This window comes from Penicillium crustosum (genome assembly GCF_028827405.1).
Source record: "Penicillium crustosum strain IBT 35664 chromosome Unknown utg000002l_segment0_segment0, whole genome shotgun sequence".
NCBI classification, from domain to species: domain Eukaryota; kingdom Fungi; phylum Ascomycota; class Eurotiomycetes; order Eurotiales; family Aspergillaceae; genus Penicillium; species Penicillium crustosum.
The window spans coordinates 750181-772157 of record NW_026623123.1 but is presented as its reverse complement, the minus strand read 5'-3'; the positions used below and the strand labels follow the sequence as shown (position 1 = coordinate 772157).

Below are 21977 nucleotides of genomic sequence, written 5' to 3'. Positions count from 1 at the left end.
TAATATATTGAGTACTATTTGGGTAGGCAGTATCCAATATGGCCGCGAACCCCTTATCTCAGCCAGAGCATTCAGTACCAGTACAAAGCGAGAATAATCCCGAAACATCCCTATGCCGAAAGCGACTACCGCACGATGCCTATACCATCGGATGGGTATGTGCTCTTCCAAAAGAACAGACCGCCGCCAGAGCCATGCTAGATGAAGAGCACGAACCTCTCCCGACCCCTCGTAATGATCATAATGTATATACCCTTAGCTCAGTATGCGGCTATAATGTCGTCATAGCCTGCTTACCCAATATAGGAACCAACCCTGCGGCGACCGTCGCGACCTCTTATGATAAATACGTTCTAGTCGATCAGGTTCGGACTTATGGTAGGTATTGGCGGTGGAATTCCGTTGAAGGTCAATCTGGGTGATGTGGTGGTGAGCCAACCTATTGCGGACTATTACTGGGTGGTACAATGGGATATGGGGAAGCAGGAGCGGGAAGGGCGGTTTGTCCCTAGAGGCTCGCTGAATCGACCTCCGAACGTATTACTCAATGTATCGAATCAGCTAAAAAGTAACTATAAGATATTCGGATCGAAGATAAATGAGTACCTAGACGATATGGAACGGAGATTCCCGCGACTAGCGCTGAGATATACTAGGTGCGAGCATTTGGAAGACCCTTCGTTGATATCGAAAAGGGAAGGTCGGGCTTCGACTAAGACTAGTTTTCTGTCTAACCTTTGGCAGGCGATTATTATAATGATTGTATATCTTTTATAGGCTATTAGGCTCGTAAATAAGGAGAGTAGGCGGCTACTAGAGAATGCAGAGGAAGCACGGACCCGAAGAGAAGTGAGGTTACATCATAGGCTGATTGTATCCGGGAATAAAGTGGTGAAGGATACCAAGTCTCGAGACTCCCTCGATAAAGTATATGGCGGGCACTTGTTGTGCATGGAGATGGAGGTAGCTGGGCTTATGAATGACTTCATATATATTGTTATTCGAGGTATTTGTGACTATGCGGACTTATGAAAAGAGAAAAGCTGGTAAGAATATGTAGTAGCTGTGGCCGCTGTATACTTAAAGGAACTTTTGGGATATGTATAGCCTAGTATTGTTAATATTAAGGAATTAGCGAAAGTTACGATGAAGAGGGTTAGTACTAGCTATCCGAATATATCGGCTGCGGGTGTCCGAAGTACTAGTAAATACCCGAGATAAAATAATGCTTGACCTTAGAATATATCCTAACTATAGAAAGTCAATAAATAGATCGAAAGTGCGTAGCGAACGATGGTTGTAATGAAAGCTACTACCGATTCTATTAAGACTGACCTTTATTCTTATGAGATTAAAAGGTGGCTTAATCCCCTGGACCTATCTACGAACGCGAACTACGTAAGGACGCTCTACTATAAGGGGATAGGCGCGTAGCTTCTAGTGGACCCTGTCTTTCGGTCGTAATATTTAGGGTCGCGTCGATATATATGGCTGTACGGGCTTGTGAGATGCGGAAAGACCGTTCTTAGTACCACCGTTCTTGATTATCTCTCCAGGCCGCCTCGTATAATAGCTATCAAGAGATTGTCAAACTGCTCTTGGACCAGGGAGCCGCCGTCAACGCGCAGGGCGGTTTCTACAGCAATGCTGTTCTGGCTGCTTTGTGAGAAGGCAACCAAGACATTATCAGGCTACTCTAAAGAAGGGGGCTATCACATAGTCTTCAAAGAAGACCGGCTCTAGAACTCCAACAAACTCTCTGAATCAATTCCCTCCTATGCACCCTGAACTTTCTGATTAACCCTTGTAACTCTCTCCTTAACCTCTACTATAGTATTCAGGTATCACATAACTTCAGCACTCATAACTCTTATGATTTGGTGAAACCTACGCATAGCTAGATTAATGCATGCCAATTTATCATCGAATACGGTGTCGAGAGGTACTAAAAAGAGATATTCTAGTCATAGCGGGTCACGTATCTCCGCAGTCTTGCATAGTGCCTTTAGATAGGGCTTGCCTTCGCTTCCTGGTAGGAAGGTAATATTTCTATATGCTTCTAGCAAAGACGCTACAGGACCTCGCAAGCTAGCACCGACAGCGAGACCCGATACGAAGGGCGGCACCAACAGGAGTCGCCTCCTTCCTCATTACCGGAGAGACCTTACACTCGATGTTCCGCCTTCCGACCCAGAACCATGGTTCGTATATCCCCCTGACAGATAATGCGGTAGGGACGCTTTAAGAGCAATTCCGAGGGACTTACTATCTAGTTGTCGACGAGAAGTCAATGATCAGTCTACGCCAACTATACTGGATTGACCAACGATGCCGCCAGATCTTTCCTGAGTCTCGGAACGTACCATTTGGAGGGCTCAATATCATCCTCGCCGGCGACTTCTACCAGCTTCCCCCGGTCTTCAACAAACCGCTCTATTACACTGGTAAGCTAGTGGAAGTTGAGGAACAGCAGGCTCACCACCTCTATTATAGGTTCTACTGGATCTCAGCCGTCATGGCTTCTCAGCAGGCCTATCGTACGTGGCGATATCCCGAGTATGATTCATCAACGGGCTACTGTTCGAGACTCCCTCCGATCTCGAGCGCTTTAAACCTAAGAATCACCAGGTATTCACCATTCGCGCCGCAGACCATGCTCGCCGGCAGAATCAGCATATCATGGGCCGACGGCAATCAGCTCCAGCTCCCGTCACCCCTCGAGTCACGTCTAGACCAATTGTTTCCTTACCGATCAGATCGCATACACGACATACAGAGCGCCTGTCAAGGCCAGTACAACCAATTCGTCTTAGAGATACACCAAGCCATACTCCAACATCATCATTGGGTCAAGAGTCTAGCATAGCGACACCCTCTCGGCCAGGTCGCCCAGTTTAGGAGAAAGTAGTTATTAACAGTTCTAGACTTCGGCACAACCCACTCTAACCCGGACCCAACCCAACTCAACCCAACCCAACCCAAAATGGGTTTTGGGTCCATTGCTTCGACCCAACGATGGGTTTTGGGTTATAGCTCATAACCCAAAACCCATTGGGTAACCCATTGGGGCCCCAATATAGTGTAAACAAAACAACCCAAAAAATTATATGGTTGAAATTCAAAGATTTGAATATATATATATCTAGCATAGTAACTCAATTTCAAAACAAAAACAAATTTATATAAAAAGCATTTTATACTATTAAAAAAGTATATTTAAAAATGCCAAGACTTGAATTTCATGAATTTTATGAATTTTTATGCAAAAATGGGTTCAAATGGGTTATTATTGGGTTATTGGGTTTTGGGTTGGGTTTTGGGTCGGACACTCCGACCCAAAATGGGTTCTGCCGAAGTCTAAACAGTTCCATACATCAAATCAGAATATAAGATACACACTCTATAGTATAAACCATAGATTGAACTAATTGTAATAATAAAGTTCTATTCGTATAGGGGTTAAACTTTATGCGCTAGCAGGATATAAGAATATACTGACTACCTTACACTCTTCGAATCAGCATCTATCTCCTCTTCAGATAGTTTATTACCCAAAGCTTTAAATAGTAATAATAATTCTATCCCTTATCGACAAGCTCTTCCATCTATTCAATACCACTACGCTTAACAATATATACAAGTCAATAATATTTAAGATAAGAAACTTTAGGGCTAGGGTAGAAGAGCTTTTATTAATAGATACGAGGTAGTACTGAGGAGAAGGCAGAGCAGTAGGAAAAGATTGAGCAAGCCATTGGCGAGCAGGAGACTCGGTCCATTGGCCTCGGAAGATTCGCTGAATCGCGGCGAGAGTCTCTCCCGCATTGTCAGCGAGCTCCTTAACTACAACAACCGCCTCATTAACCTTCCCCAGCAGAGTAATCATAGCCACAACAACCTCCACTACCCCCAGTATAACATCTTTCGCGCCGGCAAGAAAGGCGAGCGCATCCGCCTTAGAAATGGACACTGAAACGGGCATCAGGGCAGGTAGGACAGCGGGCAGGACAGCAGACACGGCGCAGGACAGGATAATTGCCAGCGCTTCGCGAAGCGCGGCAGGAACCGAGGAGGGAGGCAGCACGAACAACACAGCGCGCAGCGCGGAGGACAGGACGGAGGACAGGACGGAGGACAGCATCGCAGACATCGCGGGGACAGGGGTGGTCGCAAACGGGGACTCAAGATAAAAGATCCTTACAACATGGAAACAGAATTGTCGCTTAACATTATCTATCGGCTGGTCCACGAGAGTGGAGTACCACCGATTCGTTGCTGACCCTATATAATCAAAGTGGGGTATAGTAGTACATAACATAGGACTCCCCTAGATTCTGTTTCTCTTTGACAAGAGTTAGTCTTATCACGTTGAAGACAGTACAATCTGTTCCTCTCTCCTACCATCGTATCTTACCCGGTTGACAGGCCGTACACCTGAAAACAGTATACCTTTACATAGTATATCTTTACATTAAGTTAGTAAAGGTGTAAAACTGTAGCTAATAACCTAAAACCTATTTTGGGTTGGGCCTAGGCTAGAGTAGGTTGTGCTGAAGTCTATGCCGAAGACTAGGTAAATATAGAAGCACTTTCCCGATTAGGCTTAGTAGCACTTTAGAACAAACAAACAAAGCAAATATTGGAACAATCTTTGACATGTGACAAAGCATGTGATGGATATAGATCGTGACAATACTACAGAAATGAGTAAACAAAGAAACCAAAATGAAGTGAAAATAATTAAATAGATCATCAATAGAGAAAGGATCAAACAAAGAAACAAAGAACAGTAGTAAGTCAATATGAATTGAGGATAATAGAGAAATGATCAAACAAAGAAACAAAGAACAGTAGTAAGTCAATATGAATTGAGGATAATAGAGAAATGATCAAACAAAGAAACAAAGAGCAATAGTAAGTGAACAGGAGTCAATAGGAACCTAAGGCTTGATAGAAAGGTATTGGCCTACTTAAGCTCCCTTCGTCCCTTCCATCACCTCTTCTTTTCTCCTCCTTTTCTGTTTCTCTGTACCAAATAAAACCACAAGCTCAAGCTGCAGTTACTGCGTTGATACACCCCCCTTTTTTTTTTTTCCATTGAATGATGGCCCGCGGAGGTCGAGGTGGTCGCGGCGGTGGTCGCGGCGGCCGGGTGCATGGCGTACGTACCTAGCCCATGTTGACATGGGTGTCGCATTCTTGTTTGCCCAAGGACCTAAGAGGCCTTGGGCAAGATTGTGTCTTTGCAATCTAACTTATTATGTGGAAATAGAAGGAGACCCGCTCCTGCCACTTCTGTTTGAGAAGGGGGCATCTCAAGGGAAATTGTCCCACTGTGATGGCCATTCAAGGCCTCGTTCAGCTGGCTCGTGCCGTAAGTGCAAATCGGCCATGGTCGGTTGAAGAATATGCTAACATGATACTAGGATGGCACCTTGGTTGTACGTGATCATCGCAATCATTAATGTATGCTTTACTAACAAATATAGAACGGGTTCCTTCCCCCCGCCGCCGCCAACCGCCGCCGCGCCTCCCAACACCCCGCCCCCCCAACCTCGTGCCTGCCGCTGCCCCCGCACCCGCTGACGCCGCCCCCCCCGTGCCTGCTGCCGCCCCCGCCGCCCCCGCTGAGGCCGCCCCCGCCCCCCGCCGCCGCAGCCACTGTGGCTGCCGCTGCCCCCGCGCCCGCTGACGCCGCCCCCCCCGTGCCTGCTGCCGCCCCCGCCGCCCCCGCTGACGCCGCCCCCGGGCCCGCCGCCGCCGCTACTGTGGCCGTCGCTGCCCCCGCCCCCTCTGCCGCCGCCCCCGGGCCTGCTGCTCGCTCTCGCCGAAGCGTAAGTTATACGCTATCCATATCCCCTTATCATCTATCTTCCCTCATGAGTATACTGCTTGTGAGTGCGATGACTCGGCAACTCTGCTACTATGCACTTCCTCGGTTTGTCCTGGTTCTACGTACGCTCATATATGGTCCATAGAGGATGGGCATCTTCGTTAGCTCGTCTGCATTCTGCATACGACTCATGGTCCTTGGAGGATAAATATCCTTCGTCTGTTCGTCTGCGCTTTGCGTGCGGCTTACATATGGTCCATAGAGGATGCTCATCTTCAGTTTACCTGCGTTGTGCGTGTGGCTTATATATGGCCCGCTGGGCCATGGACATACCGAGGAATTGAATGCAACGTAGCGGGTCATCGCACTTATAGCAATAAAACTCTTTCCCATCCTCACGTTTGATTCTTACAGTAATTTTTAATGCACAATACTAACAATTCACGCAATTTAGTCCCTCTGAGAGTCTTATGGAATAATAATTTTCTACTTACCTACCCATTTAATGGGTCAGGTCGCTGATTGATAGTTTTTTAATATGAAGTTTCATTGTGCTCAAATCCTATTTACTGTAAACCAATAGTAGTCTTATATCAAAGACAATCAGAAGTTTTAAAATGAAGTATACGATTCGAATCTTCTTGAGGTCACCGGATTACCTAGACACATGTCATCAATGAAACCTCCAGAGGTCCTGGGGTAAGCCAAATGCGTCTTTGTGCACAAATTCAGCCTCGAGTCTCGTACACGTGCTGGCAGAAGCTGGCCTCTGACATTGTCAACTTCATGCGCATACCAACTTGATCATCTTCTAAAAGGACTTTACTAGGACCATGACACGGAGTTTAGCATCTTTCCCAACCCATGGACCTGAGTCCTTCCACGAAGGAGTAAACCTAGTTATTGGAGAGGCTTTTGTAGCGTACGATGGGGCTGCTAAGAAGAGAGTTTGCTGAGGTGGGCTTGCTGGTGGTAGTGGTTGAAGTTGAAGCTGGAGTGTAGACTGCGTAGCTTGACAACGTTGGCAGGATTCTGGAAGCACTCTTCTGAAGTTTGAGTAGCGTTTGATTGGTGAAGGGTTTTAAAGTGCTTTGATTTGGCGGAAGTGCTTCGTGGATTATGAATTGCGTCTGCATCGTAAAAGACTGCATCAGATATAAAGGTATGGAAGAAGCTGACGGGAATGTAGAAGCCACCTTGTAGAGAGGGAGTCGAATGTTGGTGATACCTTTTGTAGATGTTTGTGGGGGTGAACTGGCTAGTAAGCGCGTTGTCGAGAGAGGCGCTCCGGAGCTGTTGATGATGATAACGATGTTGATGGAGGAGCCGATAGAAGATGAAGCTGACAATGATGAGGACGTTGGATAGATATTTCAAGGGCTCATAACCTGTTACGAGGAGGGACAACGTGGTACACGTCGAAGTGCATGATGGAGACGTGAGGTTGATAGATTGTTGAAGAATTTAACCTATAGAGGCTAGGACCGGGACTAAGAAACCCGATTCTCAATCATCCGAATACGTGCTCATTCGGGCTTCTCCAACTTCGTCATTCCCAAGAACCGATCCTTTACCCAACAGTCCAGTTATCCACAACAATTTCCGCGACAACATAAGCAAGAACCAGATATAACAAACCCCCTAATTCTGAATCCAAAATTAAGCAATTCTCCTCTCGCCACTACAAGAAGACACCCCACATTTGAGAACAATACCACCTCAACCACTCAACTAGCGGGATCGCCCTGTCTTAACCTCCAATTAACACCACCGGTGACCCTATAACGCAGTACAACAACGTGCATGAAGGGTACAACTTGCAGGCAGGGTTACAATTTGTGGGGGATCACACAGCTCAATAGTCTGAGCTTCAATTTCTCAAATATTCAATCAATCTCACATTATACTACACATTTCCGTGTCTCTGCTGTAGAGCTCTCTCTTTAACACAGCCATTTCTAAAGTGAGAGATATCTGAATTTATAGCCAGGGTGTCAATCCTTATAGTCTAGAGATTGGCCCTCTTCAATAAATCTGATATTGCGCTATAGACCTCGATGTCTCCGCAGATTTCTATCTTTAACAAACGCATATATGAAGTGAACGGTGATTAAAACAGGACATATAAAGGCAACAGGTCGAGGGTCTAAAAAAAGGGGTAAGGGTGTGTGATGCATGCTCATGCTTGTGATCATTTTCCCCAACAGCCAAACTGCCATCCAGGTAGTTCAAAACCCACAGTGATCATCTGGCTAGAACGTGCTCGCTTGCATTTATGATTATGTATGGGCCATCCGATCGCGTAACTAAGCCCAGCAAAATCCAACAAGTGTCAGCATCAGGTGGATCCCTGTACACGTTGGTGTGGACGCAATGAATTTGCCGAGAAGCAAAAGGTGCAGCGCTTCTTGGTGCGGGGATGGGAGTTGCGACTAGGGCAGATAATCCGATAATCGGCCTTGCCGCAGCTGCTAAGAGAGCGGTACGCTAGCGAATCAGAGAGAGGTGAGAGAAGCAGTGGGGCCGGGAGACAACCTCCGCCCCGACGAAGCGCTTGGTATAGGCGCCAGATAAGAATACTCTTTGTCCATACAAGGGTCTGTCGAAGGCGCAATGTACAATCTTGATTCAAATGCGTATAATGCGAATTGGCCTTCGACACTTGTTCAAAATCAAGGCAGCTGAGACTAACTGGTGTAATTGTGACGAGGGCTCACAAACGTTAAGACATATCCTAATACAGTGTCCACGGTAATTTGTGCCGCGTGCAAAGTTGTGGGAATAGTTGTGGAATACCGAGATCAACGAGATGGATTACAACAATATCGTGTCAAATCCGTAAGCCACCCGCTACATGGTCAACTTTATACACCGAATAGGTCTCCTCCAGCACTTTCAATATATGACGGCGGAGGACGACGACGACGACGAACCGAGAGGCCTCACGGCAATAGATCTAGGTGTGGAAGACGATGGGTATTAGCCAATGATGAGAACGATGCTGCGACACGAGAACTCAGCCAAAGTCGACAAATATGTCAGTCAACTCGCCAATGTCACCATCAATTGCAACTGAGGCAGGGGAGAGAGCACACAGGGAGAGAGCACACAGGGAGAGAACACACACAGAGAGACAGAGAGACAGAGAGACAGAGAGACAGAGAGACAGAGAGACAGAGAGACAGAGAGACAGAGAGACAGAGAGACAGAGAGACAGAGAGACAGAGAGACAGAGAGACAGAGAGACAGAGAGACAGAGAGACAAGAGAGACAAGAGAGACAGAGAGACAGAGAGACAAGAGAGACAGAGAGACAGAGAGACAAGAGAGACAGAGAGACAAGAGAGACAAGAGAGACAAGAGAGACAGAGAGAGACAGAGAGACAGAGAGACAGAGAGACAGAGAGACAGAGAGACAGAGAGACAGAGAGACAGAGAGACAAGAGAGACAGAGAGACAGAGAGACAGAGAGAGACAGAGAGACAGAGAGACAGAGAGACAGAGAGACAAGAGAGACAAGAGAGACAGAGAGACAGAGAGACAAGAGAGACAGAGAGACAGAGAGACAAGAGAGACAAGAGAGACAAGAGAGACAGAGAGAGACAGAGAGACAGAGAGACAGAGAGACAGAGAGACAGAGAGACAGAGAGACAGAGAGACAGAGAGACAAGAGAGACAGAGAGACAGAGAGACAGAGAGAGACAGAGAGACAGAGAGACAAGAGAGACAGAGAGACAGAGAGAGATCCCACTCGGCGTTTGGCTTCGATATCTTGCTTCAGCTGGATAAAGCGCCTGCATAATCATACGCAACCAGTTAGGCTGCAACGGGTTAATTGAACTTTGATTGATTGATTGATTGATTGAGTGAGTGATTGAGTGATTGATTGATGCTCACGCTTGTAGGTATCACAGTAAGGCTGCCTTGGAGCATAGATAAGCCTCGGTGGCGCGCCTTCCCTGGCGACAAAAAGAAGGAAACAAAACAAAGACAGCCTACTTCCTTTCCCTTCTTCTCTTCTCCTCCCCTTAGCTTTTCCAACTCCTCCGCCATCCACCAGTTTGACTCGTGTCAACACACTATACGTCAGGATGGAAGATATCACTCCTACTGAACCAAAAGGAACCCCCACAGGGCCTTGCATTGTCTTTATTGGCCGCAGCAGCGCAGCACCCCAGCACAGTGTGAAACGTGACTGGCTACTCGAGACTCTTCACTGGGTCGAGCAGATTCATATGCAGGAATATGGCAGTCTTGACAGTCGTTCTGTGGACTATATTCCTTTCATCCAAAGTTCAAACCGCCCACTACCACTAGGTGGTGAGGTAATGACAAAGCTTTCTGCCGTTTTTCAGAAAGCACGTGCAAATGCTGGCTGCGGCGTAATTCTCGTGATCTCTGGCTGGGATGGATTGACCACAAATGATGGGAGCCTAGCAATCCTTTACTTGAAGTCCGAGGGAATCGATGTTACTCTTCGGTTTTATGTCGAGGAGTCTGACAGCAAAATTCGGCATTTCCGCGATGTCAAATTTCAGGATGCATACCGGGCCTTAAATGAGGATATTATGCTCAACGATGGGGATAGTTCTCTTAAGGCCTTTTGCGAGAGCTATAGAGGCATCCAAGCTAACAAGCACGCACAGGCTCAGGTGAAGAAGGAGCTGAATGAGCTCTCCTTCCGCCGAAATTGTTTCCCCCGGCCAGAAAATTTCGCTAGGTGGGCCTGCACTACGCCTGGTTGCGGTAAAGTTTACAAGAGTCTTGTAGACCTCACAAGTCATCGCGGGAAAAGCCACCGAGTGTGGAGTGATGAAACCAAAGCTAACTGGCTTATATGTTCATTCTGTCAAGAAGAATTCTCCGAACCTTGGAGTCGGGACAGGCACCTCAAGATCAACTGCCCCAAGAACCCCGAAAGCGAGAAGAACAAACCGGCATCGAAGCCTCGGAAGAAGCGAGGAACCATGGTACGAGTGGCAGGCGTCGAGGACCAGCCTGAGGGATCAGACAATGGGTTGAAGCCCTATCTGAGTATTGACCCTGCTGATTTTCATAAGGCGCCTCGCATCGACCCGGAAAATCCCATAATTTACCGAGGGGAAGTATTCTGCCGGCATCCAGATTGTTCCTCAAAGAAGGTGACTCGATATACTCAGAAGAGTATTGTCCGCAAGCATTACCGGAAGGAGCACGGTATGGAGTATCGTCAATTCAGCCGGACACTTGGAACTTTCGATGAGCAGCCCCATATCGATGGGCTGCAATGGATTTCAATCTGTGTGCAACGTGGCCAGGAGCAAGCTGGCACTGCACCTGTTCCTCGGAAATGGTGAAGAGCATTTCTGAGTATAAAGCTAAGTCTCGGTTTCTGTTTCTCTTCGTTTCTCTTGCATTTTCTGGGCTTGACTTTGATGACGGGAAAAAAAAATCAAAAAAAAACATCAAAGCTACGGGGAAAAAAATCTGTCGTTAGATTTATTCGATGTATACACTAACATGTATTTTTAATAGTGGGGTGAATAGTTGTGCTAACCCTTACCTTATTTTTAGCGCCGCCGTCGAAAGTCTGACGAGGAAACTCCCAGACTACGGTGGCCCCCCAGCGATAAGCTCACACCTCAACGTGGTGCTGGGGTCCAGTAATCCTGATATCGGGATGAAGCCAAGATGAGCCAGAGCGACAGTCTATACCCAATTCAACTACCGTTTATCCAGCAGGAATCGAATCGGTTAAACCACCCTCGCAGTTGCCACTGTACTAATAGCAGGCCAGTCAGCGGAAGCGCTTGTGTGTGCATCATGAGATTGGCTCGGATATTCTTTCATCGCGTTTTATCAGGGATTGGTCTCTCGTATGCCAGCAGAGTGCTTGCTCGGAACGCAGTCACACTTCATACAGAACTTCCCCAGCGTCAAGGATCACCGCGGGGGAGATTATGAGCATATATATGAGGAGGAAATCGTGTGTGACGCTATGAATACAGAAGCCAGTGTTTCCGAGCACCTTCGTCAAGGGGAACATCCATTATCCTGACCTCCATATTCTGGTTGCGCGTCGCCTAGGGTAGGCGGAATGAGACTGGATATATGCCGGAGTCATACTTTTGCATTTTTGCCTGAGTCAGAGGTCATTGACCTGACATCTACAACAACCGATCGTGAGATATTCTTTGACACGGAAGAGCATTCCACTCCATACGATGATGGGGACATGGATATGGCAGACGTCTGTGGGGTGACCATTTGGACTTGCCAAGATCCCTCCGCAGATAGGACAGTCAACTTCATGCCAGAGGGGGAGGTTCCGGGGCCATTGTGCCCGTGAGCGTGAGCACGAACAACACCACGGTTACCGACGAAGAGATCAAAGGGAGGTGAACCAGGTGAGTGGTTCATTAGGAAACCAAGAGGATAAACGGGAAACCGTATATGCATGGGCTGCGACGCTTCTGGCTCCATGATAATAACCCCTGCATCCATCTATATGTGTTCTTTCATCCTACGCTAAAAACGTGCGTGTTAACATGGACATGACTTCATTGATCGTTTATGTAGATATCTGATTCCCTGAAGGACATTGAGCTATGTATTACCGCCAGTGTGCTGGTTCAAATCTGCCTGTAGTAGGTTTGAAAATATGTTCCTTTTTTATATACATCATAAAAGACCCAAATGAGCACGGATTTGGATGATATGACATCGGAAGAGGAAGCACCATTGTGCCACTGATAAATAGTAAGATTACTGATAGCTCTAGGGAAGAGGAGGTATCGGGCAGAAATTGAAATGTGTGAGAGGCCATATCTCAGCAAATTCAGTATAAGCGGTGCGCCACTTGATATAACATAACCTAGCGCGAAGTAAATATAGTAGCGCTGTTACTGTCGTACTAAAGATTGACCCACCCGTCAAAGCTCTCGAGGCCGGTTTTATAGGTAGGAGAGGAGGTGACGAGACCCGTGAGTTTACCCGTTGAATGATGGGGGTTCCGAAGCCGGTTTAGTGTGCTTTCTACCGAGGAGCTCGAAAAGGTAAGGGTCGCGAGAATTAAGAGAATAATTAAGTATAAGGGGTTACGATAAGAAGTTGTTTTTACCGCCGAGGGTCGGGGTAAGCTCTGTGGGCTGTGGTTCTGCGAAGTTGTAAAGCTGTTGGTATTGGTGTCGAAAGGCATATTGATATGTGAAATACGGGTAATATTGAGCCGCGTTGAGAAGTTAGTTATTGAAATTGATAAGCGCGTTGACGGAGAGGTACTAAGATGAGATAGTGGCCGTCGATAGAGGGGCGCGTGGTTAGACCTTTGCTAGTGGGATAATTGCGTAGGTGGGTGGTGGCTTGGTCGGTTGGCGTGTCGACGAAGAGAGGCAGTCGCTGGTCGATTCTAGATAAAGAAGAAGATTGGGTAGATCTTTTGAGGACTCATAACCCGTTAAATATTCTTGTGAAGTTGATGCCGAATTTCAGATGTGGATTTTTCTTTCTTCACGTATCTACCAACGTGAAGATCTCCGATAATGATCTACTGCAAGGGATAGTTGAAATATTTCCTAGTTATAGACATGTGTCAGATTTCTTAATCTCTGTAACTTAGCTTTTACAACTCTCAACTCAATCCATCTCGTATTTTACAATGTACTTTGACGTAGTCCCCTCCAACGCTCATGAGGCTCCCGTGCACCGCAAAGCAAGTGAGGCTTGATCTATTCCTGGCTGTGCATTTTATCTGGCAAGTACATTGCTAGTGTGCACGTTCTAAGTTCGTCTAAGTTCTGCGTGCGGCTCGCATATGATTTGCCGGGCCGTAGGCATACCCAGTGATTGTATACAGAGCAGCAGGGCATGGTTTGATACATTCGCGATCGTAGTCACATTAAATTATGATAGGTCGTTGTTTTTAAGTGAAAAAAACAAACAGAGAATTTCGGAGTTTAAATGCCGAATTTGCTGAGACGTGCGGTGCTTCGCATATTTCAACTTCCACACAACTCCTCTTCCCTAAAGCTGTCAGTAATTCTATTTGTTGGGAGGAACTACTACGTGGTACGTATCGATGTGCGTGGTAGACACCACTGCCGTATTTCCGCCCGAGGCAGAATTGTCCGGTACCACCGAGTCCGATAGACCGATCTAGTCATCCTTATGTGCCTTGGAGTCTTAGGTGATGCGGCGAGATTAAGAAAGGGATGACCCACCCCCTCATAAAGGTCCAGATCGACTTGATTAACGGAGATGAAATGAATTCCTTTTTAACGATTCACTAAATTGCGAATCTTCTTCAAAATCAGGGGTTGTGGTTGTAGGTCTTAGATTACGCCTTATATTAAAGCCAAGTGGATACAGTGAAAATCTATTATTTTCCTTTGGAAGTATGCTAATATGATACTTTAGGATGGCACGTCGGGTGTATGTACAGCATGATGATCCCTCGTCATACGCCTACTCTTATGAGTATACTGCTCGAGGGTGCCATTATACGTCAGTGTGCACTTTTAAGGTTTGAGGTTTATGTTTTAGGCTTATGGTTTATGCTTAGCCAAAGTGTGGGAAACTGGAATTTTCTAGGATGGCTGAACATTCGTTAGGATATGTCTGTCTAAAGTTATCATTGTGTTATTTATTTATTTGCACTAATAAAGTGCGTTCCATCTAATAGGGATTGCCTGATTCTGCTCTCACGATATGTCTCAGCGTGTGATGGTAGTCGGCTATATAAAAAGGGGTTTGGCATTGAGTATGTTAATATATTGTAGGTAGTGATTTGGTGAGGTATAAGGGTAATTTTAGACGCCGGGAAGTTTATATAGTTGATGCTTGAGGGGTAGGTACCATTTTGCTTGGATATACCTATGAACCATACTGGATATATACTGGGATATGTACTACATATACAAGGCCAGCTTGGAAACTGCACCTTAATTGAAATGTTAAAAGAGACGCTGGTCGATGATAACGTGAATGGAAAGGTTAAACAGAACCCCCGACGGCTCATGATATGTCTAGAAAGGGATGTTGAATTGCTGCACAAGGAGGCACAGTCCCCTCGTGAGAATCTACTTTATATTGAATATCAAGTGGAGTTAGGGCGAGTCTGCAATCTCTGACTTCAAGCTAAGCGTATTCAATGGCAGATATATTCTACCCAATTTGATATGACCTTTAGTGGTATGCACTTACCCAATTATTCTACCTCTGATGATGGCTGGAGCACAATCGGAGAGATGCTGCGAAATAACGAAGGGTGTATCGCTAATCCCGTGCCCACTTAAAGGCTGACCAACGTAAAAGACGGGTCTGTCGCGTTTACACGCCCTTAGCATGATTACAACAATATTGAACATGCAAACGGCAGCCATTAAGACTTGACGATTAAATCGCGGGTTGGGGCGGTAAAACTTAAGTTACTCCAAGACAGGCGCCACCCTAGTCTAAGCTACAGATTTTGGTTAGTGAGGGATTTAGTGACGGAGAGATAAAACACACCAGGAGTTACATTGAAGACATACAAATGTCCACCATATGGGCCTGAATAGCATCGGCATCCTGATTTGCAAGAGCAAATCGCGCAGCTAATGCAGGAAGGGCAATTCCGTATGGTTCAAATGGTTCAACATGAAAATATCCCCTGTGGCGGCTTGATCATAGCCAAACGTAACCAAGCCTGCAGCTGTGACGACGACGATGATGATAAATTAGAGTCCTTAATTGAAAAATTCGGAGGGGAGAGGCTGATCTTGATTCGAATCGAGAGTAAACAGCATTGTTGCTTTGAGTAAACCGCACGATGACCTTGTTCGATAAAGTAGGGCCTCAATAAGGAACCACGAGGATGAGAAATGAGATAGCATTTCAAAGTCCGAGAAGGCCAGATTGGGGGTAGATCTAGTCTGGTTTCATAGGCATGATCAGAAGTTCAGCTTTAGCCAAAAGAAGATAAGAGGGCTTCAAATCCCAGCTATGGTACTTCAACTGAGGCGATCCAGGACTCTCCGAGAATGGGAACGACAGTGGGAATAAATGCTTTGTTGGGGCGCCAAGGTGCTAACCCCGCGTTGCTCATCACCAGTGGCTTTCGCACGAGTGGTTCTACGATTTATGAAAGATTCTCTAACACTGAGGTTAATAGGATTTATTGAAAATTGAAAACTAGTCTCGTCCTGAAGTGTTTTCCCTAAAGGTTCAGCGCCCCGAGTTGCTGTCCTCCAAAGTTGTGCAAGTTTCGAACCGCGTGGCTCTTCACGATTCAAGAGGGAAAGCCTGAGCACAGGTGGGAGCATGGGCGTAGAGATGACAGAATCACCGGGGGCTAGAGCGCCCGAAGCCACATATGTAATTCCTTGGGAGCTAGTGGCCTAAGTTGACCTAGGATTACAGGTGGGCGGGCGGAGCCGCGGGATGGGGGATCAAAACTAGTCTTGTACATACGTATTACCAAGGTGTCACTAAATTTAGGATGTTGGTGAGGTAGAACTTACGTTGCGACGGGAGGGCGCGCGAGTAGGCTCAGTTAGGAAAGCCTGAGTGAGCACAAGTATAAGAGGATAGTAGAAGCACCGGGGACCCGAGCACCCGAAGCCGTAGCACTGGAGGCGAGATTGGAGGCGGTGGGGATGACTATATTGGCGGGAGACTTTGATAGTCGCTCCCATAGTACCGATGAGAGCACGTTCCCTGGGAATGTGGATGTCACGAATCCTGAAGCAAGCAAAGACAATCAGTCTCTGAAGGGCCGGGCAGCACCGGAAGATGCACTGTGTAAAACAGTCGTCCACGATCGTGCTAGATCAAATGTTAAAATATTTGAGGTATGGATACGTGTTGCCTTCTGTGAAAACCTGTTCGAACGCTTTATATGAAACATGACGACATGACGCGATGTTTTTAAGTCCCGGATTTTTGATCTCAAATGTGGTTGGTCTGTAGGTGGCGAGGCTGGTGGCAGTAGTAGCATGTGCGAGTTTCCTCCTATTCTTATATAATCAATCAGCTCACGAAGATAAACTTGTCCAATGCTCCCACAGCTATGGCGAAGTAAGACACATATATCAATAGGGGATGGGTACGTACACCAACGCTGTGGCTGGCACCATCTGAAGAAGAGTAGACAGTGAAGAAGAGGGGAGTGAAACACCACAAAATCTCTGTTTCGAGATTGGAAGGAAACCGAGGATAGAGCATGGCCGAGGATGAGCCTCCAATGAACTGGTGGGGAAATAGTGTTGTCAGATTGGGAGAACAGAGATGGATGGCGATTTTCTTGGTTTTTGCCGGCCATGTCGGTCAATGGTCGCTGCGCATTCGGCGATGGTAAATATGCGTCATCAAGCTCGTGAATTGAGCGTTTTCGAGAACCGGATGAAGGTGATGCGGGAAAGGTCGGAGCCGACTGCATTTGCGGTAGAGATTCGCTTGGTCCCGTGCCGTCCAATATGAATGGAAGGAGCTAGCGAAGAACTTGAAGTCCCAGGAGTGTCGGCTGGGGAGGGGAGGGGGGATGGGGACAGGCTATCGTGGGATAGATCGTCTGCGCGACAGGCGGCCAAGATGGCTCAGCCGTCGTATCATCTCTAAAAGTCCGAGGATAAATAATGTGCGGCCTGGCATATAATCCGGAGAGTGACAATGCTAAGGCCATTATCTTTATCCAGCAGATTTCGACTTAATCTCTTCCAGAATGAGTAGGAGGTCACAAACTCTTTGTGTTTCAGTTTTCAAATGCACGACTTGTGCTGTGAGAAGCTGAATGGAGGAGGAGTCCTGAAGTCGGTAGGGAGGGGGCCCATGAAAACCACCACAACAAGCGAAACGCTCTATCTCCCTTGGGCGATGGATGAAATATGGATGGATGGATGGAAGATGGAGGGATGAAAGACGGGGGTTGAAAGATGGAACGTTGAAAGGAGGAAAGAAATGGGGAGGAAGGAACGAAGAGTGTGTCAAGGGTTGCAAATTACTATATCTACGTAGGTAAGCTGGAAATTTGATAATACAGTAAAGAGTGAGGTACAAGAGTAGAGTAATAAAAGACCGGAAAGAAAATGATATACTAACCATAGGAACTTGTCTCTACCACTGAGCTACAAGCCTAATTTAATTGAAGAAAGACTCGCTCTAAGGACAACTATCGAAAGTCGGAGTTTGGAGTTGAGGTGCACGTATGAAGGGTTGGTGCCCAGGTGTTGCCGGGGTTGGGTTGTTGGCCTGCACAGTGAGAATTGGTATCGAGATCTACCTAGATTATTCATCAAACACTATTAATGCTACCGCAATCGCTTAATGGGTTTGATGGTTAAGCCTATGGAGAAAAGATCCGGTGGATGTAGAGATATGGAAGAAATCGATTTACTTTATAGGGAAGCAGGCCCCGACAAACGAACAGAAAGGCCTTAGGGCCAAAAGCACAACACACTAACCATATACAGCTAGTGTTAATTGACCCATCTCGGTAGTCAATACTGAGTGATAGTCCTGTTGTAACCCGTCCCGAGGTGAGGTCCCGAGGTCAGGCTGACGGCTCTTAGCTTAGCCTTCGGCAGATCATCATAATATCATCATCTATCTTCCCCCAAGCTTCCATTGCTTACACCTGTATAGCTTATGATCATATGTAATGATGTATTTCACTTTGTTTTTGGATAAGAGTCCAACAGTAGATTATGTATAACCTACCTTGGAATTTAACAAATTCAAAATGAATGCTAGAGACAAGAACATTTCATTTAATTGGTGGAATCTTTTTCTATACAAATTGAAGTCGTAGGATTCTGCCCGTTTTCCCTGTCTAATGCATTATGGACTCGTTTGCCTGTTTGCATAATTTAGAGCGCAAATACTTTAGCCCCACCAATTCCTTTGCATGCGAAAAGTCCGGCGTTCAATCCGCCGCCCGTCCATATCTTTTTGCGTGTTTTGTTTTTGATCTTACATGCGTGAGAGCTGGGTAAGGCGGTTTACAAGGGCCAGCGTGCGAGTTCGGGGGTTGCCGGCAGTATTGTTGTATTTTTGAATACATACAATATTCATTATATTCTGAGCTTTCTAGTTATGCATTATTTTACATAGATGTCTCATTTATAACTTGCTTGGATAGGTAGTTGGGTGGGAGTCTTACTTGGATGCGCCGTATGTAGTAACATTTAAACTCTAATTTTTTGATAAAATCAAATTCACCAGTGAAAATATAATATACATGGCAGGTTATAATAAGAAAAAGAATTGTGAATAATTTCATAGAGTAATAAGTCGTTTAAACTACAAGTTTTACTACAGTTCGGGTTACTGGGATTTGAGCACGCGGCTTGTGTGACCAGTTGTCTTAACAACCCCAGAGCTGTTGAATGTTGGCTATTCCACAACTGGATCATATCGCGTGAGTCAAATGCTTGACACAACAAGGTCATTGTCGAACCCGTCGTCACCGGCCACGTGGCTTTCTTCAATGATTTAGCATTCCTCGTTGAAAATGCACTGATCAGAAAGAGTCATGTCTAATCTTGGCACGCGCAATGATTACTGGAATATCGCGCTAGGAGTGCAGCAGGTTTTTGGCCTGGATAGTGCAATGACGGGAGTAAATGTCGCCAAAGATGTTGCTCATCTTTTTGAAAGAACTGACAATGTTTTTGGCTATGTTGACGACTGTTCTGACCTTTCGGAGAGCGGAAGATAGTAAAGCCAGAGAATGTAATTCATGAGGCTTCGTTTCTGCAGTCAGAGATGTTTCTTGATGAGTATATATATATGCAACCTTCTGCGAGAGAATCGATATTCTGTTGTACTACACTATGACATCATATTCGGCTGTGGGCGGCAATTGCCGCGTATTCGGCAAAACATCTCTCCGTTGTAACATCATCTCATTTGCCGATAGAATTTCGAGGGGGTTAAAATATGCAACGGAGAGCACGTGCTGTGTGCACCCGATGCCACAGTCGTAAGGTACGTTGATATCCATGAGCGCCTCTAATCGAGACTAATATTGGTCAAGATCCGTTGCGACCTAGAAGGTCGGCCAAGTGGCAGCTGCAGCCGTTGCGAGCATGAAGGCCACACGTGCCAGTAGGACTGCCTAATGATATGATACCTCCAGACATACAGGCTGACATGACAGACCTCATATTGGACCTCGAAAGCAAAGGAAAGCCCTCCGCTCTTCACTTTACTCGTCAGATGCAAGTTTTCTGTCGCCAAGCCGAGCAGTCCCAACAGTGGCACCGGAAAACACAGCACAGGAAGCCATACCATCACCATTTCGTCCTCTTGGTCACCGGGATATAACCTGCTTGGGACCTGACAATGTCAATGGTTCGCAACAGCCAAATTCCATCGATGGAAGCCAGCTCATTCTAGATATAAGCCAGGCTTGTCGCCGTCCGCCCCCTGTCATTGCCCATGCACTTACTGATTTCTATTTCCGTGAACTCTTCTACTTGGTCCCAGTTTTGGACCGTGGGCAATCTGAGATAGAAAAATCTACTTTGCTACAGCAATGTTTGTATTTCGCGGGAAGTACCATGCGTCAAACAGCAGGGCCAGCTGAGTGGACCACATTTGCCATCTACGGGCGGATCAGAACCTTGCTCTTTCTACACCACGATCCGGCTCCGTTAAATATGCTTAGCGCGCTGTGCATTCTCAGCACCTGGCTTCCATATTCCCCTGACGCGATAGTGCTGGACAACCCGTGGCAATGGGCCGGTATGGCAATCCGACTCGCGATTCAGTTGCATTTGCACGAGCACGAGACATACAGCAGATTAGAACATCCCGGAAGAGCACGCAGAATGTGGTGGTATCTCTTTATCAACGATACCATGCAAACGGCTTGCTGTGGGCGTCCTGGGATGTTTCCCCTGGAAACCTCTGTGCCACTGCCTGTTCCTAGTGACTTCAAAGACCCCGATTTGGGATCACGCGTTTTCTGCCAGTTGGCAGGTCATTGTAAAAGTCTTCGGAAGGTCCTGGACCTGGCCAGAGTTGATAACACCACATCAGAGCAGGTGTATCTGAGCTTGGATGAACTGAGGGTGTGGAGAGAACAGTTGCCTCTCGAAATGCAATTGTTCGACATCGAAACTAGACAACCCTATAGTCGATATGTTGCTGAGCTTCATATATTCTACTTGGTGACTGTTATTTTGACATGCTTCCTTGGCCGCCGGGGCAACCCTTCACTGTTCAAATACGCTTCAATGGCTGCTTCGTCCTGTGTTTCTCGACTATACGAGGAGATTCTTTATCACGAGGATGTTAAATACCTACTACCAATCCATTCTTGGGCAAATCTCGTCGCCGCAATCCCGAGAGCTTTCAGCGACAGTGATGCATTGAACCCAGACCGAGAAGAGGAGCTCAGAATCAGCAAGCAAGTGCTGGAAACCATGAGTGAAAAACATACCTCCGCTGTTTTGGTACTCAGCAAAGTCAACGGTCTCGACAATATGCGCGCAGATACGTTTCCCGCTCAAGCTGATAATACGTGGGGTGCTCTTCCGGTGCCCAGGCACATGCAGCTGGCTCAGCTGTTCCCTTTCCCCCTCAAGCTTTTGCCCTATGCTTGGGCTGCTAAGAACTGCGGAAACTGGTGGAAACCAACCACCGGACTCGCTTCTTACCTTGCCCATGGATATCACCGATTGGCCGATAGATTGGTCTTTCTTTTTATTTGACGGTCCTATGAGCTTTTGAAATACTGATAAAATATGATTCACATGCGAATTTTAATTCCAGTTTCGGCCCGCTAGGTCGCTAGATCGCAGGATTGGATTGCAGTGCATCTGTCTTTGATTCGTAGATTGATTAAACATCTGGCTCTTGCATCATATGATATACATCGGAGTACCCCCCAAACAAGTACAATAGGATTGGTTTCACTTTAAGTTGGTGACACCTCGTATTTTCAATCCCTCGGCATTCCTGCCTTGGAGAGTTTCCATCCGTACTATTTCGTTGAAAGGATGAGTAATTAAAAGCTGCTCTAAATAGAGACGATGAGGAATTTTGTTATCAGAACACAAAACCTGATGAGCTATAGATTGGACTACATATGTTACTCACCAGCTTTTCAGTATCCGAGACTTGAAATTCCTTGCGGTTATGTAGCCAGAGAATTATCGACCGTTATCAACATATTTTAAGCGCCT

General features: G+C 46.4%; 7 protein-coding genes across 7 annotated transcripts; 5 read left to right on the top strand and 2 right to left on the bottom strand.

Annotated features, from left to right (window-relative positions):
• Positions 1-38: 38 nt before the first annotated feature.
• N7487_003792 (Pfs NACHT and ankyrin domain protein) lies at positions 39-357 on the top strand (the record flags this gene model as incomplete). The annotated part of the gene is made up of 3 exons (XM_056871539.1): positions 39-155; positions 180-245; positions 307-357. 3 exons carry the CDS (start codon positions 39-41, stop codon positions 355-357), a joined length of 234 nt encoding a protein of 77 aa, XP_056729259.1.
• A 1816-nt stretch (positions 358-2173) lies between these two features.
• N7487_003791 (uncharacterized protein) lies at positions 2174-2612 on the top strand (the record flags this gene model as incomplete). Its single annotated transcript, XM_056871538.1, has 3 exons — positions 2174-2201; positions 2274-2444; positions 2494-2612. 3 exons carry the CDS (start codon positions 2174-2176, stop codon positions 2610-2612), a joined length of 318 nt encoding a protein of 105 aa, XP_056729258.1.
• Positions 2613-3666: 1054 nt separating this feature from the next.
• Positions 3667-3982, bottom strand: N7487_003790 (uncharacterized protein; the record flags this gene model as incomplete). Its single annotated transcript, XM_056871537.1, has 2 exons — positions 3667-3672; positions 3704-3982. The coding sequence occupies 2 exons, from the start codon at positions 3980-3982 to the stop codon at positions 3667-3669; spliced, it is 285 nt and encodes a 94-aa protein (XP_056729257.1).
• A 1122-nt stretch (positions 3983-5104) lies between these two features.
• Positions 5105-6041, top strand: N7487_003789 (uncharacterized protein; the record flags this gene model as incomplete). The annotated part of the gene is made up of 5 exons (XM_056871536.1): positions 5105-5161; positions 5273-5374; positions 5427-5441; positions 5490-5834; positions 5979-6041. The coding sequence occupies 5 exons, from the start codon at positions 5105-5107 to the stop codon at positions 6039-6041; spliced, it is 582 nt and encodes a 193-aa protein (XP_056729256.1).
• Positions 6042-9923: 3882 nt separating this feature from the next.
• Positions 9924-11168, top strand: N7487_003788 (uncharacterized protein; the record flags this gene model as incomplete). The annotated part of the gene is made up of 1 exon (XM_056871535.1): positions 9924-11168. The coding sequence occupies one exon, from the start codon at positions 9924-9926 to the stop codon at positions 11166-11168; it is 1245 nt and encodes a 414-aa protein (XP_056729255.1).
• Positions 11169-11931: 763 nt separating this feature from the next.
• Positions 11932-12294, bottom strand: N7487_003787 (uncharacterized protein; the record flags this gene model as incomplete). The annotated part of the gene is made up of 1 exon (XM_056871534.1): positions 11932-12294. One exon carries the CDS (start codon positions 12292-12294, stop codon positions 11932-11934), a length of 363 nt encoding a protein of 120 aa, XP_056729254.1.
• A 7431-nt stretch (positions 12295-19725) lies between these two features.
• Positions 19726-21503, top strand: N7487_003786 (Zn(II)2Cys6 transcription factor; the record flags this gene model as incomplete). The annotated part of the gene is made up of 3 exons (XM_056871533.1): positions 19726-19773; positions 19823-19893; positions 19946-21503. The coding sequence occupies 3 exons, from the start codon at positions 19726-19728 to the stop codon at positions 21501-21503; spliced, it is 1677 nt and encodes a 558-aa protein (XP_056729253.1).
• Between the last annotated feature and the right edge of the window lie 474 nt (positions 21504-21977).